The sequence below is a fragment of the Chiloscyllium plagiosum genome, unplaced genomic scaffold, assembly GCF_037043375.1.
Source record: "Chiloscyllium plagiosum isolate Xiang-an unplaced genomic scaffold, Cpla_swu_hap1 HiC_scaffold_37, whole genome shotgun sequence".
Lineage (NCBI taxonomy): Eukaryota > Metazoa > Chordata > Chondrichthyes > Orectolobiformes > Hemiscylliidae > Chiloscyllium > Chiloscyllium plagiosum.
Window position 1 is genome coordinate 24,438,269 of NW_028270175.1, and position 16,469 is coordinate 24,454,737.

A 16,469-nucleotide genomic window follows, 5' to 3' on the forward strand; every position below is an offset into this window, starting at 1 on the left:
CCTTTCCAAACTAGTACCTCCTTTTTCACAATATTTCCCCATATTCTTCTTAAATCTCTCTAATTATCTCTTTTGTTGTGCTTCTTTATTCTTTAAAAGTTGTCCTGGTTTTGATATTTGTGTTGACAAGAGGAGAAACATACAGAAACTTTATTAAGTGGTGAGATAGGAGTTAGATAATTGTAAAATTAGTTACAATGTTTCACACACTAAACATACACAATAATTGCCAGACTGTACATGGGCAATGACATTTTATTTCAATTGTTTAAAAAAATCTCAATATTTGGATTTTGTGCACAGAAATTACACAGCATAAAATGTCTGAGATTACAGATTATAAACACTGTGATGTTGGAGGATCTACAAAGTTTTGTTGTGAGGCAGTGTCTGCTCCACAACAACTGCAGAAGGCACCTAGTTTTTGTCAAAAAATTTGAATTTTGTGCATATGATACATTCCATGTGTCTGACACACACAGATTTATATTATTGAGTGCAATTTGTATCTTGCTAACGGTCTTGTAGTTACCCGAATGTCACAGCTACTGGCTAGAATCTGTCATTTGATCCATTTAAAACACTATCTTCCTTTCTAATGTTAGGAAAGGAATATTAAAACATTTTGGTTGTCTCCATAATTCAAAAATTGATTCAATCCAAGCCTCTCTTACACTGTAGACTGAAGAGATTAATAGATGTACCCAAATGCACCAAGAGGTTGAATAGAATTCATTGCACCGAACCAGATTCTGGACCCCTCAGGCCAGCTCCACCAGCTGATTGTGTGATACTCTCCTACCCCAGGTAAACAGGAATAATGAGATACACTAATGAATTTGTGCTGTTGCCAGGCATAGGAAAGAGACAGACATCACTAGGCAGCAGCATTGTTCGATGGCTAAAAGTTTAAATGAAGAAACCCAGATGAATGTCAGGGATGTCTCAGCAAGAGAAATAGCAGTGCGAATGAATAATCTGATGACACTAAATTTGAGTTTAAGAGCTTGTAGCTTCTGGAAGAAAGGAGGACAGACAGAAGTAAGGATCCCATCATTTGAATTATTGGTAAACAATAAGCTGAGTCCAAGCATGTACAGATAGGTTTACCGTCAACAATATTGCAGGACAGAAAAGAACAAATTCTGCTGGTCTGTATTTGTGTTGTTGTAGTACCACATACTCAATGGGATAGTACAGTCTCCAGATTTCACTGAATCAATTGCACAGAATACGTGCAAGTCATATAAAGCTTTCTCATACTCTTATCATAAAAATAATCCAATATGTAACATGCTGGGCTACAGAACAATGCAAGTCAAAATATGACACATTCATTATTTCAATGAACTCATTACTTCACTGAACTGACTGCTTATTTGTCCTTTCTAGTTCACTCAAGGTGCTGTCATTAACAAAACATTCTTCAGGTGTCCTTTGCCCATCCCTGGAACTGAATGTTCACCATAGTCCATCATGTTTACACAGATAATATAATGAGGCAAAGCAGAACATCTCCCTGCACCAATAAGTCCATCAAATGTCACTATTGGACAAAATCACTGTGGTCAGGATGGCTGTCAGGAGGTTAAATGCAGTTCGGGAAAATGTAATGTTTAGATACCAGAGGTCAGCCTCAGTCTTGCACACACCATGAGACAGGATCCTGCTTTCAGTCTTCAATTCTTCTCACCAATCCCTCACATTTGAAACAAGAAATGATCCCATGTTTGCGCCACTGAAATCAGTCCCTTCAGTATTCTTCTTTATTGGCCTCATCATCTGATACCCCAGCATCCTCTTCATTGGCTTCTTGGTGAATGCGTTCAGGATCTTCATGGTCATCCTCCATTTCCCCTCCATTGTCCTCCTATCCCAAGAAACAAAATAAGATGGAACAAATGCAATTGGAATAGTTTCAAGCCCAAGTCCATCCAATAGTAATGATGTGAATGTCAAAATCTGAATGAAATAAGGAACTCTTTTTGAACTGATCCTCTTCTCAAGGACTGCGTACTTTACACAAAAACACCTCTTATATTCAGATGCTTGCATTCTAGGTTTTACTCCAGTCCAGACTTTATAAATCAAAATGGATTTACCATGGAGGAGGTCATTTGTCCTGTCCCACCTGTGTTATTCATTACTAAAGCAATCAAATATTAATTCCAATATCCTCTGTACACCCCAGATACCTGTATCTTACTCTGCCTCAGCTCATCAGTTTTGCCAGAAAGAATGTCATGGTCTCTACCTTGAACACAGCACAGCAAAGCATTCCACACTTCTAACTGCTCTTTACAAAAATAACATTTCTCCTAGCTGTTTTCTGTGATAATTTTAAGTTGATGGTGGTTCGTCATTGATCTTTAATGACAGGAAGAAGTCTTTCTTTATTGAATTTACTAAAAATTTTTAACTTTATGAGCTGGATTGAACTTATTGTTAGCCTTCTATTCTCCAGTGAAAATAGATCCAATTATCTCACGTCTCCCTTTATAATTGTAAAATATCATCCCTGGCAGTGCCCAGTTCTTTACAGCTTTTAACCTACTTACACTTTGAGGGAATTATCTAGGCAAATTCCTATGCTTCACATTTTATCAATGTTCTTCAGGGTCTAAGTAAACTCCAAATCATAATTTTTCATCGTTCCATTTCTCTATCCTAAATTATTACTATTGTCTGGATTAGAGTGGAGCTGGAAAAGCACAGCAGTTCAGGCAGCATCCGAGGAGAAGGAAAATCAATGTTTCGGGCAAAAGCCCTTAATCAGGAATAGAGCATCCCTGATGAAGGGCTTTTGCCCGAAATGTCGATTTTCATACTCCTCGGATGCTGCCTGAACAGCTGTGCTTTTCCAGCACCACTCTAATCCAGAATCTGGTTTCCAGCATCTGCAGTCATTGTTTTTACCTAGTTGATTATTACCATTGTCAATTTTATCAACCTGTTTATTCTTAATTTTTTTAAACAATCTTTGTTGTTTGATAAATCCCTTTGTGTAACTTGTAAATTTTAATATTGTAGTCCTTGCATTGAAATCCAAACTAATGCATGCAGAGAGCAAAGCTGGACTCAAGCCAACACTGACTGCTGGTGTACACCACTTTCAATCCTTATTCATTCCAAGTCATTAGCAAAATAGAAATAGCAAGTGTTTAGAAAGAAAAATCAACAGGTCTGACAGCATCAGTGGAGAAAGAAACTGAGTTCACATTGAGTCTGCTATGACTCTTCTTTGAGTTTCAAAGAATACCTACTGAGTTTCTGCCGCTCTTGCTGTTTATACATCAGATACCCAGCATCTCCGGGATTTTATTTCTGACTCATTAAGAAAATCCAGGTTTCCTGTCAGTCAGCAACTCCATCCATGCATCTGCATTTCCTCATACCATGCATGACTCTTTATAATGCCTTATGCCAATCGATATATTTCTCATCTCAACTCCTGAGCTGATTCATGTTGCTGTCATTATTTCCCAAGTGTTCACGTATTCTGACACCTGTTACTGCTTGACTTCATTTTTCAGGACTAACTCAAGCACAAGGATCGAGGAAGTAGTTTTTAATGCATTCTAAACAGTGTCCACTATTTGGATCACCTTTATCACAGGCTATATTACTGTCCTATTTCTCGTCCATATCTCTCTGAAAGATCCATAGGTTCTCCACAAATCCCAAATCGCAACCATAGAGTCATATAGCACTGAAACAGACCCTTCGGTCCAACCAGTCCCTGTCAAACATAATCCCAAACTAAGGTAGTCTCACCTTCTGCTCCTGGCCCATAATACCTCCAAACCTTTCCTTTTCACATACTTACCCAAATGTCTTTTAAATGTTGTAATTGTACCCACATCTATCACTTTCTCAGGAAGTTCATTCCAGCTTCTGTGAAAAAAAATTGCCTCTCAAATCTTTTTTAAAATCGCTCTCTTCTCACCTTAAAAAAAAATTAACCCCTTAGTCTTGAAATTCCCCATCCTGGGAAAAGACAACTACCATTAACTGGATCTATACCCCTCATTATTTTATAAACTTTTCTAAGGTTGCCTTTCAACGTCCTACACTCCAGTGGAAAAAGTCCCAGTTTATCTTGTATTTCTTTATAACTCAAACCTTCCATACCCAGCAACATCCTGGTAAATCTCTTCTGAACCCTCTCCATCTTAATAATATCCTTCCTATAATTGAGTGACCAGAAATGGACAGAGTATTCCAGAAGAGGTATCACCAATGTCCTGTACAAACTCAACATGACTTCCCAACTCCTATACTCAAAGGACTGAGCAATGAAGGCAGCCTGTCTACATGTGACACAAACTTCAAAAAGCTATGTACCTGAACCCCTAGGTCACTCTGTTCTACACAAGGCCCTACCATTAATTATATCAGTCCTACCCTTGCCTTTTGTACCAAAATGTATCTCCAATTGTTGGAGAGTTTGTAATGCATACCAAGAACATACTGTTTTCCTGCTGAACCTTTTAAATCCCATGTTGTACTAATCCTAAATGTTCCATATTTTAATAATATTCCAATCCAATATCCCTGGCACAACTTTTATCTCCTGCATTATTCCTTTCTGTTTACCATGGGTCACTGGCTTATTAGCAACAATTGGTATTTTTCATTCCTGAAGTCTGTCCAGATTATCTAAATGCCTGTGTATGAATAACAGCACACATTTCTGGGACAAATCTTCTCATCAATCATCCATTTTAATCATTTCTTACTTCAGTTCAGCCAAACTCTTATTCACAGCATCACTTATCAATACCACGGTCCTCAGTCATTACAAATCATAATTGGTTTAAAATCACAACCAAACCATGTTGAGGGATTGGGAGTGACTGAGTTTCTTTTTCTCACTTATTTCAGAATTGGAATTTATTAATTGGATTTTAAACATTTCTGAACTCATCAATACAGAGGCAGTGTCCAGCAAATTAAAACAATAAAGAATTTCAGATACAAAATATCTCAAAGTGCTAAGCCATCTATTTATACCATACTAATTCACAAAATATGCTAATTGGATTTGAGCTGGACTGCATAAGGTTCAGGTGGGTGGATATTCAAATTAAAGGAATTTACTCCTAGATCTGCTAAAGATATACCCTTTTCCTGAGACTCATTTTGATCACAGTTGAAGCATTAGATTTAAGAAATGCAAAGAGCCAGATAAAAACAGTCCAACCACAATTAATTCTTTGTGAAGAATCCTTAATAAATATTATCTGTATTGGTTCGCCTGTTGAACGTGGAGTTCCAATGGCATGATCATGGGGTCTGACTATAGCCAAGGTCGTTCATGATTATTGCTGGTGCCTCCAGAGAAAGTCTACCTCAGCCAAACGAGCAAATCCCCTGTCAATTAATGTCACTAGCCTTTGACTGAAAAAAACCTCTAGGTATTGCTTACATTCTCTGTCTCCACATCTTCCTGATACTCGTCCACAGCCTCATCTCCTTCCTTACTTGCAACGTGAACCCCCTGGAGTTAGAAAAGGAAGATAAGAAATTTTAAAACATACTTCTCCACACTCACTAAACTGGAGCGATTTGTGATCTTCTGTATGCCAGGAGGAGCATTAACCTTTGCTTTTTCCACTGACTAGATCAACCACTGATATTAAAGTTGCAGAGAGAGGGTTGGCTTAATAGGCTTCATCGACAAAACGGTTTGGGGTGGGGGTGGTGTGAGAGTGTGAGAGTGTGAGAGTGTGAGAGTGTGAGAGTGTGAGAGTGTGAGAGTGTGAGAGTGTGAGAGTGTGAGAGTGTGAGAGTGTGAGAGTGTGAGAGTGTGAGAGTGTGTGAGTGTGTGAGTGTGTGAGTGTGTGAGTGTGTGAGTGTGTGTGTGAGTGTGTGAGTAGTATGGGATCTGGGAGAACTAGAGAGTGGCAACTGGCGAATACAAGCGAGGGAGGGAGTGAGGGTAGCAGCTAGAGAGAGTATATAGACAAGGAGCAGGGGGATGGGGGTTGGGGAGGTAGACAGGAAGACTCACAAACAAGCAAAGGGAAAAAGGATATGGCCACACGTTGATTACTCTTTTTTTCTCTCAACAATTTGTAGAAAATAAACCTCAGCATTGTGTATTTGTCACCATTTCCAGCACAGCTTTCTGAACAGATAATGAATCAATGGTGATGAACTGCTGCCTTGTCTCAGATCTAAGAAGATAAATGAATGAGACATTAGCATTCCATGCAGCTAGTGCCAGTCAAAGTGCACAGACCTGCTACGTGGGGCTCTGCATGCAGCTGTGTGCAATGTTTTCCACCTGCTCCCCTGCCTCCTGCATGCTGCAAAGGCTCCATCCTCACCAGATTACATTAGTGAAGACAGAAGCTCCCTCTGGGCAGGATCACACAGCTTCAGGCAAACCTAATCACTTCACCCAAACCTAAAGCAAACATGGCAGCGCCAGAGGCAGATATGACATGGAGGAAAAGGAGACATGCTGTACACAATTTCCTTTCGTGAGAAGTTAGGGATGGAGAATAAATTTAGGGTAGGCAACGTTCTAATAGTTTTATCGCCAGATTATTAAACTGATAGGCAAATCCCATCAGGTTCACTAATGTCCTTTAAGGAAGGGAAAACTGTCATCCTTTCTTAGTCCAGTCTAGATGTGACTCCAGACCCACAGCAATGTGGTTGATTCTTAACTGCCCTCTGGGCAATTCGGAACGGGCAATAAATGCAGGCCTGGTCAGTGACACCCACACCACATGAATGAATATAAATACAGACCTCCCCAATGATTCCCACAACCCCTGATGAATGAGTAAAAATACACAATGGTGAACATTGGCTTTGAAAATGTTTCTGCTCTAGGCTTTCACCTACCTTTGGAATGGATTTAATGAGGAGCTGCTGCTCCTTCAGTCCTGGCACCTTCCCTGCAAAATCTGGCCTCTCAAGTTCAGCTTCCTCAAACTCATCTTCTCCCTGGTTATTGGGATCCTGAGCTGGATCCTGATCGATATCTGGGATCTGAAGAGATGGCAGGTTAGAACTGCACTTAATGATCGAGAGCAGGAAAAGCAACGAGAGCTTTCTGGCAATATGTCTGTTGACAGCCCACTCTCCCAGAGATATTTGAAGAGGTTTCAGGAACATTGCTGCCTTGACACTAAAATCCAAGACATGTCTATTTTTCCTTATGGCTCTGTAAAATGAGATGCACCAATGCAAATGCTGTTGTTGCTGTGTGACAATCTTGAACTAGGTTGCAGAGGAATTGCAACCTGGTGAAAAGGCACAAAGATCTAAAAGGGTTAATAACGAGGTACACCTTATGTACTACCCACTATAATGCAAAAAAATACATCCTGTTTCATACACAAGCCTCTTATCTTTAGAATTCCAAGTGATATTTCTTGACCATCCAAATGCAAGCAGTCCCTTTAGATCCCTAACAGGATACAGGATAGTGGCAGTAAACCTACCAGATAGCTCACAGGACACGATGACAAGTGGTGAGGCTTCATCTCATAACAGGATGTTGTGGCTACTTTCAGTTGAAGGAATAAGAGAGGAGCTGGGTGTCTAAGTGGATCCCAGAGAAGATTCTCAGAGAGGAGAGAGAGGCATTAAAATTGGTGAGGGGCTGTACCACAGAGACACCACGTAACAATGGTCTGGACTTTCTTTGGTACAAAGTAAACTTCTCTCTGAGATTTGAGGTTACATCATGGTGTAAGTGAGTCTGTGACTGGTTCAGCAGATTCTCTGACTAACCAACCACAGAAGGCTCATTTCAAACATCTCATGTGATACCACCACAACAACATCAACCATTTACATAGCACTACCTTTGAGGCACTACAACATCTCCAGGTGTGGCAAACGACATGCTAGTGAGTCACGTTAGGAGATATGAGGAGGCTAGATGACCAAGACTTTCACAGGAGGCTTCAAAGAGGCGATTGAACTAATGGGCCAGAGGGGTTTAGAGGGGTAATTCCATTGCTTTAGGGCACTCGGAGATGAAGGCTTGGCCCTCAGAATGTGGACTGATATCAAAACAAAAATCAATGTGATCAGATTTAAACCAAAACTCAGCTACGGTAGACATAATAAGTAGCAGCAGAGAACTGCTTTTTAATATGAAAATACCTAATATTTTGGCAGTGAAATGGGTAGACAGTGCAGCATTTCAGATCCTTTCTGCCTTGTTCATTCTAGTTCCTGCAGTTTCTGTATTTCTGGCAACTTTAGCTCATTGTGGGTCTCAGGGGTGGCTTCTCGCCTAATTTACCTAAATGAGCTTCTGATGGGGAGTTCAGGAGAACAAACAGAGAACTGTTCCACAAATTGGTTTCGCTGCTGGATTCATCCTGTGTTTCACTTACACCTTCACAAAGATCTAAAGAACAGACCTTCTTTAAACTTAAAACAAACAAGAGAACTTTGTGAATAATGCATGAACAAGTGAATCTCTAACATATTTTCTGACAGTGATCTCTCCAAAATTCCTGCAGCTTTCCAATTCTGTTCACTTGCACAACCGCAACTTTAATCATGACCCATAGCCAGCCAAGTCCTACATTCTGGGAACTTCTCACGAAAACATTTCTCTCCTCCTTTCAGACTCTTCTGAACCTTCTTTGCAGGGGAGAGACAGGCCCAAAATAATTTAAGACGGTCCTGAGGAGAGATTTCTTCTTTCAGAGGGTCATTAATCTTTAGAATACTTTACCCTGAGAGTTGTACAGAGCGGGTCGTCGGATATATTTGGGGCTGAGTTAGATAGTTTTTATTTGATCTACAATGGGGTGGGGCAGCAGGCAGGAAAACGGAGCTTAGCAACAACTAGAGAAATCAAAGGAACGCAGCAAGCCGGTGGATAGTAGGCCATTTAGCCTTTTGAGCTTGCTCCGCCGTTCAACCAGGTCATGGATGATCTTCAACCTCAATGCAATTTCTCTGCACTGTCCCCTCTCCCCTAATATCCATGATCATATTGAAAGGAGAAGCAGGCTCGAGGGGCCAAATGGCTTACTCTTTCCCACTTCTGTTTCTCAAGTTCTTCAAAATCTTTTTCAACAAGTTTTCATTCACCTGTCCCGGTACCTTCTTATGTGGCTCGGTGTCAAATTTTGTTTGACAGTACTCTTAGTCCTTCATCCCGTAGTCCCAAAGCATGACGCCTTGGGACGCTTTACATTAAAGACACTAATTAAACACAAAGTTGCTGTTCCTGGTCTTTTATTACTGAAGTGTATTCCTGGTTCAAACTGACATAACTTCGCTGAAGTTCCATGGCAGCTGCTGCTGCCTCTGAGCTTGTGACCCCAAAATTTCAGCTCACCGTCCCACCCGAGGTCCCGACCCCCAATTTGGAAAGCCCTGGAACAGATTTTTAGCACAGTCAGGGTACTCACCAGTGGTTCCTGTGCAATCATCTTATTCCTAGAAGTCATGGTGTGCATTAAGAGCTTCTCAGCATCATTTTGATCTGCTGTATCCGACTCTTTGTCTAAAAATAAAGACCAAAACAGAAACAACCAGATTGCAAACCAACAAAAGCCCAGCAGGTGGCATTACAAGTGTATTCTAATGGAGCAGGCAAAGAGGGGAAGACAGAGGCCAGGATTAGGGATGAGAGATCTGGGCTTGTATAGGGGGAGGGGAACACATGGTGCTGGGTGTTTTAACCAGGAGTGGAAATTGAGACAGAGGCAGGGAAAAGAGCGAGGGAGACAGGAAGGGAAATGAGATGACAGAGTGGAGCAGAAAATAAGTGACTAGTTCAGAAAAAAAAGAGAGATGAGGGAGTGTTGAGTTTGTCATAAACATGAATTCAGTTTGAAGACATTCTTACTATTCCAATATGTTGGGAGAGACTGAAATGGCAAAGCTCTGTAGAAATTATGTACAGGCTGGACGGTTTACACCTGAACACAACTGGGACAGAGTTCCTATTTCCTCAGTTTCAATTCAAAGAGTAAGGTGCTAGAGCTGCTTCTTGGAATGAGGTGAACCAAATAGGCCAAGTGTCAATGGGGAGAACTTTTGGAGGGATAGTAATCACAATATCATAAGGCAATAGTGCACAACAATATCACAAATGGCACCAGCACAGATCCTGGATTTAGAAATCAGGCACTTTTTTTCTGTAAGAATGGATTATGAGCAGATAAAGGATTTTTTTAATATGGTGTTGCCCACTTCATGATTCCTGAAAGATAAAGATTGCAGTTGCTATATAGCATTCATAATAATACTTGGGGATAAATTTGATAAAAGAATCTAGTGAGAAGTTACCTTCAGTGGCCAATATTGATATACAAGACATTGTGAAACAGCATAGAATATGTCCAGCTATAGGAAAATTGCCACTAGAACTTTTGCGAATGTATAAATTACTAGCTAGAGTGTGGCAGAGGCATCAGATTGATTGCACAGAATTTGAAGGGCTGTTCATTGCGATTGATAGCCAAAGTGGTTGATGGATTTCTGATTAATAGAAAAGAACTTGCAAATTCCAGGTGTTTTGGACAGATTAATTACTGCTGAAGACTCCCAGATTACATTGTGTCCAACAGTGACCTCAAGTTTGTTTTAAAATCAAATTTCATGGAAATGCTACTAGGGTAGCAACATATCATTCAGCTTCAAATGAAGCAGTGGAGTGCAACGTGTAAATTGTTAAACTTGCATTTTGTTAAAACAATTGCTAGATACAAATTGAAACAATCTTCAGATGTCATTAAACAAAACATTTGCTCGTTTGAGATTAATTTATTGTAACACAACTTGCACCATGACTGGCTGAACGTCAGCAGAACTGTTTCTTAGAAGATAGCAGAGCACAATGTTTTTGTTCCTGAAGCCATATCTACAACAGTCAGTAGATGAAAAACAATCCCAACAGAAAGAATCATGACATGAAAGAAAGTATCTGAAGTTGAACTCAACTTAGTTAAATTGAAACATCAAATATGGGTGTAATGGCTACCAAGAAGAGTCATGAAAAAAATGTGATCCTCACACAATTTAGTCAAGATGCTTGGTAATGGAAAAAATTAGATTTGTACATTTTGATCAAAGTTTTATTTTGAAGAGGTTCATAAAGAAAAAGGCAATTGGGAAGAATCAAAGGAATATCATGGATAGTTGGGCTTTGAGAATCACCCTCATATGGTCACGTGTACACACCAGAATAAATTGTAGGGGTTTGAATTTCTATAGGCTGTACTTTGCCTTAGGTTTATTGTGCAAGGATATCATAGTGGCTGCCATTACTTAAGGGCATGCGATCAACAGAAAGGGGGTTCTTTTAAGTCAATTCAATAATTGATGGGGAAAAAAATAAGATGGGCAACTTCTCAAAGGAGATTAAAACTGAAAACTAGATATTCAGGGGTAAGTGACTTTTCAAAAGGACAGGCGGGAAAGAAAGGATGGTGGGGTAGCTCAGTTATTTTGGGATGGAGTAAGTACAATTATCTTGGATCTGAAGATGTAGAATTCTTACAGGTGGAGGAAAGAAGTAACAAAGGGAAGACAATATTAGTGGGAGTAGTCTCACACCGAACAGTAGCTATAGGATAGGCCAGAGAATAAATCAGGAGAGAACAAGGACATGTACAAAGGCAACACATTAATCACAGGTGACTTTTATCTTCACATAGACTGGGAAGGTCAGAAACACACATGCATATGATTCCAGAAACACTACATGATGTATCATTCAGATTTACACTGAAAGGAACTGCATGTGCACAGAAAAGAACATGACTGAAACAGTTCAGCAGGAGGTGGGTGGGTTGGTGTGAGTGAGGATGAAGAGGAAAGTGAGGATGGGGTCATAGTCAAAACCATATAGTCATACAGCACGGAAACAGACCCTTTGTCCCAACCAGTCCATGCTGAACATAATTCTAAACTGAACTATACCCATCTGCCTCCTCCTGGCCCATATCCTTCCAAACCTTTCCTATTCATACATCTGTCCAAATGTCTTTTGAATATTTTAATTGGACCCACAACCACCATTTCCTCAGGAAGTTCATTTCACATGTGAACCACCCTGTGCGTAAAACATTTGCCTCATAAGTCTTTTTAAAATTTCTCTCCTCTCACCTTAAAAATGTGCCGCCTTGTCTTGAAATCCCCCCATCCTAGGGAAAAGACAACTACCATTAATATCTCTCATTATTTTGTAAACGTTTATCAGGTAGCCTCTCAATCTCCTATGCTCCAGGGCAATGACTGGCGATGGGGCAGGCAAGCGATGGGCGATTATGTGGGAGAGAACTGTCCCCCCACCCACCTCCTTCCACAGTTCCCCTCCCCCAACAGCCACCCCCTGCCTCCCTCCTTTACTCCCTTTTACAGGCACTTCATTCCCTCATCCACAGCCCCAGCAAGCTTAAAGCTGAAGCACTTTAAGTGTGCGTGTTTGAATTTAAGCAGTGCATAGTGCACATGCGTGTGGTGGGCGTTTACTCCTTCTGTTTGTATAGAGTTTCAGATTTAAGTTTCTGATCTGGCATAAACAGCAGTCAAGATGTCCAGTCCTTAAACATTTTGAAGGTTTCACTGTGAGTTTTACATTCTAGATGATAAATTTTAAATGTCTAAGCAAGTCCCCTCTGGACAGTCTTTTCTGGAGATGGTAATCAATCTCAGTCATTGCTTATTCATTTGAGTGTTTCTGGCGGAAGGCGAACTCGAGGGATGGGACTGAAGGAGATTACAGAAGTAGAATTGAAGATTGCGACATGAAACGGACACTCTGGCTCCTATACATGGAATATAAGGATCCCATGGCACTAGTCAAAGAGGGCAAAGGAGTTTTCCTCAATGTCCTGGTCAACACCAAGGCTAATAATTTGGTCATTTGTCTCGATGCTGCACAAGGACTTTGTTTGTACACAAACTGAATTTCATGGCTTTACACAATGGTGACAACAGTATATCATTGTTTGGGAAATCCTTTGGGATCATTTTAGTTATATAATATATAATATAGAGTTTTACATTGAATTTCCAGCACTAAACAGGCCACTAGTCTGACTGGTTTCTTAAATCTTTTAACCTTCTGTGTATTCAGCTTCCCTTTAAATGGATCTATTCTATCTGCTGCAAATGTGGTAGATTGTTCCATAATTAAATCTCTCTCTCGGTAAAGACATTTCTCCTGAATTCTCTATTGGACTTTTAGTGATGATCTCTAGTTTAGTTTCCCCCCCCCCCCCCATTTACCTTAATGAATCCAATAAATAAATAATAAATAATAATAATAATAATAATAATAATAATAATAATAATAATAATAATAATAATAATAATAATGGACTCAATTATGTCATCCGTCGGTCCCCTATTTGCTTAGTAGTCAGTCACAGTGTCACGGTGATGTTTACATAAACAAACTCCATTATAAGAGTGGGAATCAATGGAGGTGGGAGAGGATGATGAATGATCAAAATGTTCCACGAAAGATAACACAGGAAGTCTAACATGAGATTCAAGATCTGCCAAGTATTAGAGGTAGATAGATGAGTCTGAAGCTACTGGTTATCACCACAGACAGCATTCAACTCAAAATGCACAAGCCATGAGGAAGTTGTGACTCATCTATACCAGATGTCAGTGAGTTGAATCTCCAACAAGTGTTCCCTTAAGCTGCACGGGTGAGCAGCCATGCAATCAGGAATATGCTGCACACAGGATACACAGGTTGCCCACAATAGTAACTCTTCATTTTAGATACTCATAAGTGTAGCTAAGCGTCGGCCTAAAAAGGGACCATGCAGTGCAGAGAACCAGCTACATACTGTAAACATCAGCTTCCATCCTGGGGAATAGATTGCCAAGTGGTTAGTTTCCAGGTTAGAACGTTGAAGGGACCAATATCAAACTGTTAGGACTCAGATGGGAAAAGGAAGAGTAGCTTTCTCTGAGGATGCACTAGCTACCTTGAAAGAGATGCAAGTGATGGCAGTCCCAATGTCAGAAGTATCCAGCTATGTGTGAAAGAGAGGGAGGTGGGGGAGAAAGAGAGAGAGAAAGAGAGGAGCAAGAGGAAACACAGAAAAAGGGACACACTGTCACCTTTTTTTTTGCCTGGGTTATTGTTAAACTTATCAGAGTGAATGCTGGCATGGATAGCAGCGGTCCCCTACCTGCCTCCTCCTCCTCCTCCTCCTCTTCCTCTTCCTCCTGCTCAGGCTCCTCTCCCACTTCACTCACACGGTCTGCATGCCGGTTGGTGTTTCCACGTCCTGGACTCCACTGCCTCCTGGTGACATGAGGTGAGACTGTTGGAGGTTCTCGATGATTCTGCACCGAGGGGATTCGGAATTGATCTGTCTGACCGCGCAGTTTAAAATCATTGCCCGTGTTCACATCATTAATAATCTCGTCCCACCTGCCAGTGAGATGGGAAGAAAGTGAATAAAATGGCAGTGACCCAGTTAAACAATGCATCAGGTCCTCAGAGATGCTGTACAGTACAGGTCACTTTTTTTCACGATCATGATGACAATATTGTGAAGGAAGAATTTGTTACCATTTCAACGTACCTATTTTTAAATTTGCCTCCAGCAATTCATTTTCTTATATCCTACTGCAAGGTACTGAATCATGCTGTGGACAAGTCCACCTTCTGGTACCACATCAAGGGGCTCATTATTCAAATGGGGGTCTCGACGGCAAATATCGAAAGGTGGCTTCACACTGGAATCCAAGCTTCTCCTGGAGTGCCACAAGGATTGGTGCTGGGTCCACTACTTTTCATCATTTATATAAATGATTTAGATGCGAGCCTAAAAGGTATAGTAAGTAAGTTTGCAGATGACACCAAAATTGGAGGTGTAGTGGACAGCAAAGAGGGTCACCTCAGATTACAACAGGATCTTGACCAGATGGGCCAATGGGCTGAGAAGTGGCAGATGGTGTTTAATTTCAGTAAGTGTGAGGTGCTGCATTTTGGAAAAGCAAATCTTAGCAGGTATACACTTAATGGTAAGGTCCTAGGGAGTGTTGGTGAACAAAGAGACCTTGGAGTGCAGGTCATAGCTTCTTGAAACCGAAAATGAATTGAAGGCAAATTTAAAAATAGGTACGTTGAAATGGTAACAAATTCTTCCTTCACAATATTGTCATCATGATCCTGGAAAAGAGTGACCGGTCATGTAGATAGGATAGTTAAGGCGGCATTTGGTATGCTTTCCTTTATTGGTCAGAGTATTGAGTACAGGAGTTGGGAGGTCATTTTGCGGCTGTACAGGATATTGGTTAAGCCACTGTTGGAATATTGCATGCAATTCTGGTCTCCTTCCTATCAGAAAGATGTTGTGAAACTTGAAAGGGTTCAGAAAATATTTACAAGGATTTACCAGGGTTGGAGGATTTGAACTTAAGGGAGAGGTTGAATTGGCTAGAGCTGTTTTCCCTGGAGCATCGGAGGCTGATGGGTGATCTTATAGAGGTTTATAAAATCACGAGGGGCATGAATAGGATAAAAGGACAAAGGATAAAGTCTTTTCCCTGGGGTCGGGGGGTCCAGAACTAGAGGGAATAGATTTAGGGTGAGAGGGGAAAGATATAAAAGAGACCGAAGGGGCAACATTTTCACACAGAGGGTGGTGCGTGTATGGAATGAGCTGCCACAGGAAGTGATGGAGGCTAGCACAATTACAACAATTAAAAGGCATTTGCATGAGTGTATAAATAGGAAGGGTTTGGAGGGATATGGGCAGGTGGGACTAGATTGGGTTGGGATATCTGGTCGGCATGGACGAGTCGGACCGAAGGATCTGTTTCCGTGCTGTATGACTCTATAACATCAACACATCCATGTGATCACAGTCTTTCTCTCTCCTTCTCCCAAATCAGAATCAGAGGATTCCAGCAATATTCCCCTTCTCCCAAAGCAAGTACCTTCCTGTCAGTGTAATATCAAGCATCGATCATTTATCACTGAGCCTGGGAGACAGGGATATTTATGGTTATTTATAGATTGTAAAAAAAACCCACACTCACATGGGCAAACACACATGGAAACAATGAGATCAGAACTATCAAAGCACAACATCATATCGAATGGAGATTTACTGTGTTTGAATAACTGCAGATTATAGTGTGTGCCAGTTAGGATAGAGTTGTGGCTCTATGTTTCAGAGGAGTTGCCAGTTAGTGATCAAGAATAGGTCCCTGTAGGGCCCCAGACATGGGCAGGGAGGGAGGGGGGGGGGGAAGAAATTAGAAGTCTTTCTGAAACAAAAACAGAAATTGCTGGAGAAGCTCAGCAAGTCTTTCTGAGGAAGAACTAGTTCCGAAATGGTTTCTCTCCACAGATGCTGCCAGAACTGCTGAGCTTTTCCAGCAATTCCTGTCTTTGTTTCTGATCTGCAGTTCTTTCGGTTTTTATTTAGAAGTCTTTGTGACTTGGGCTAAACTTCTGGCTGATCATCCCAGCCAGCTGCAATTGAAAACGTTAT

The 16,469-nt window shown here is 40.8% G+C and overlaps 1 protein-coding gene across 2 annotated transcripts in view; it reads right to left on the minus strand.

Moving 5' to 3' along the window:
• Positions 1–239: 239 nt before the first annotated feature.
• The window catches only part of LOC122540296 (uncharacterized), a 59,089-nt gene continuing 42,859 nt past the window's right edge, over positions 240–16,469 (minus strand). For both annotated transcript variants that reach the window (XM_043675797.2, XM_043675792.2), the window contains 5 exons: positions 14,151–14,395; positions 9,399–9,493; positions 6,859–7,005; positions 5,429–5,500; positions 240–1,870 (listed from right to left, as the gene is read on the minus strand). In XM_043675797.2, coding sequence (XP_043531732.2) covers positions 1,754–1,870; positions 5,429–5,500; positions 6,859–7,005; positions 9,399–9,493; positions 14,151–14,395 — 676 coding nt within the window. In that variant the 3' untranslated portion in view covers positions 240–1,753. The remainder of the gene's footprint in view (positions 1,871–5,428; positions 5,501–6,858; positions 7,006–9,398; positions 9,494–14,150; positions 14,396–16,469) is intronic.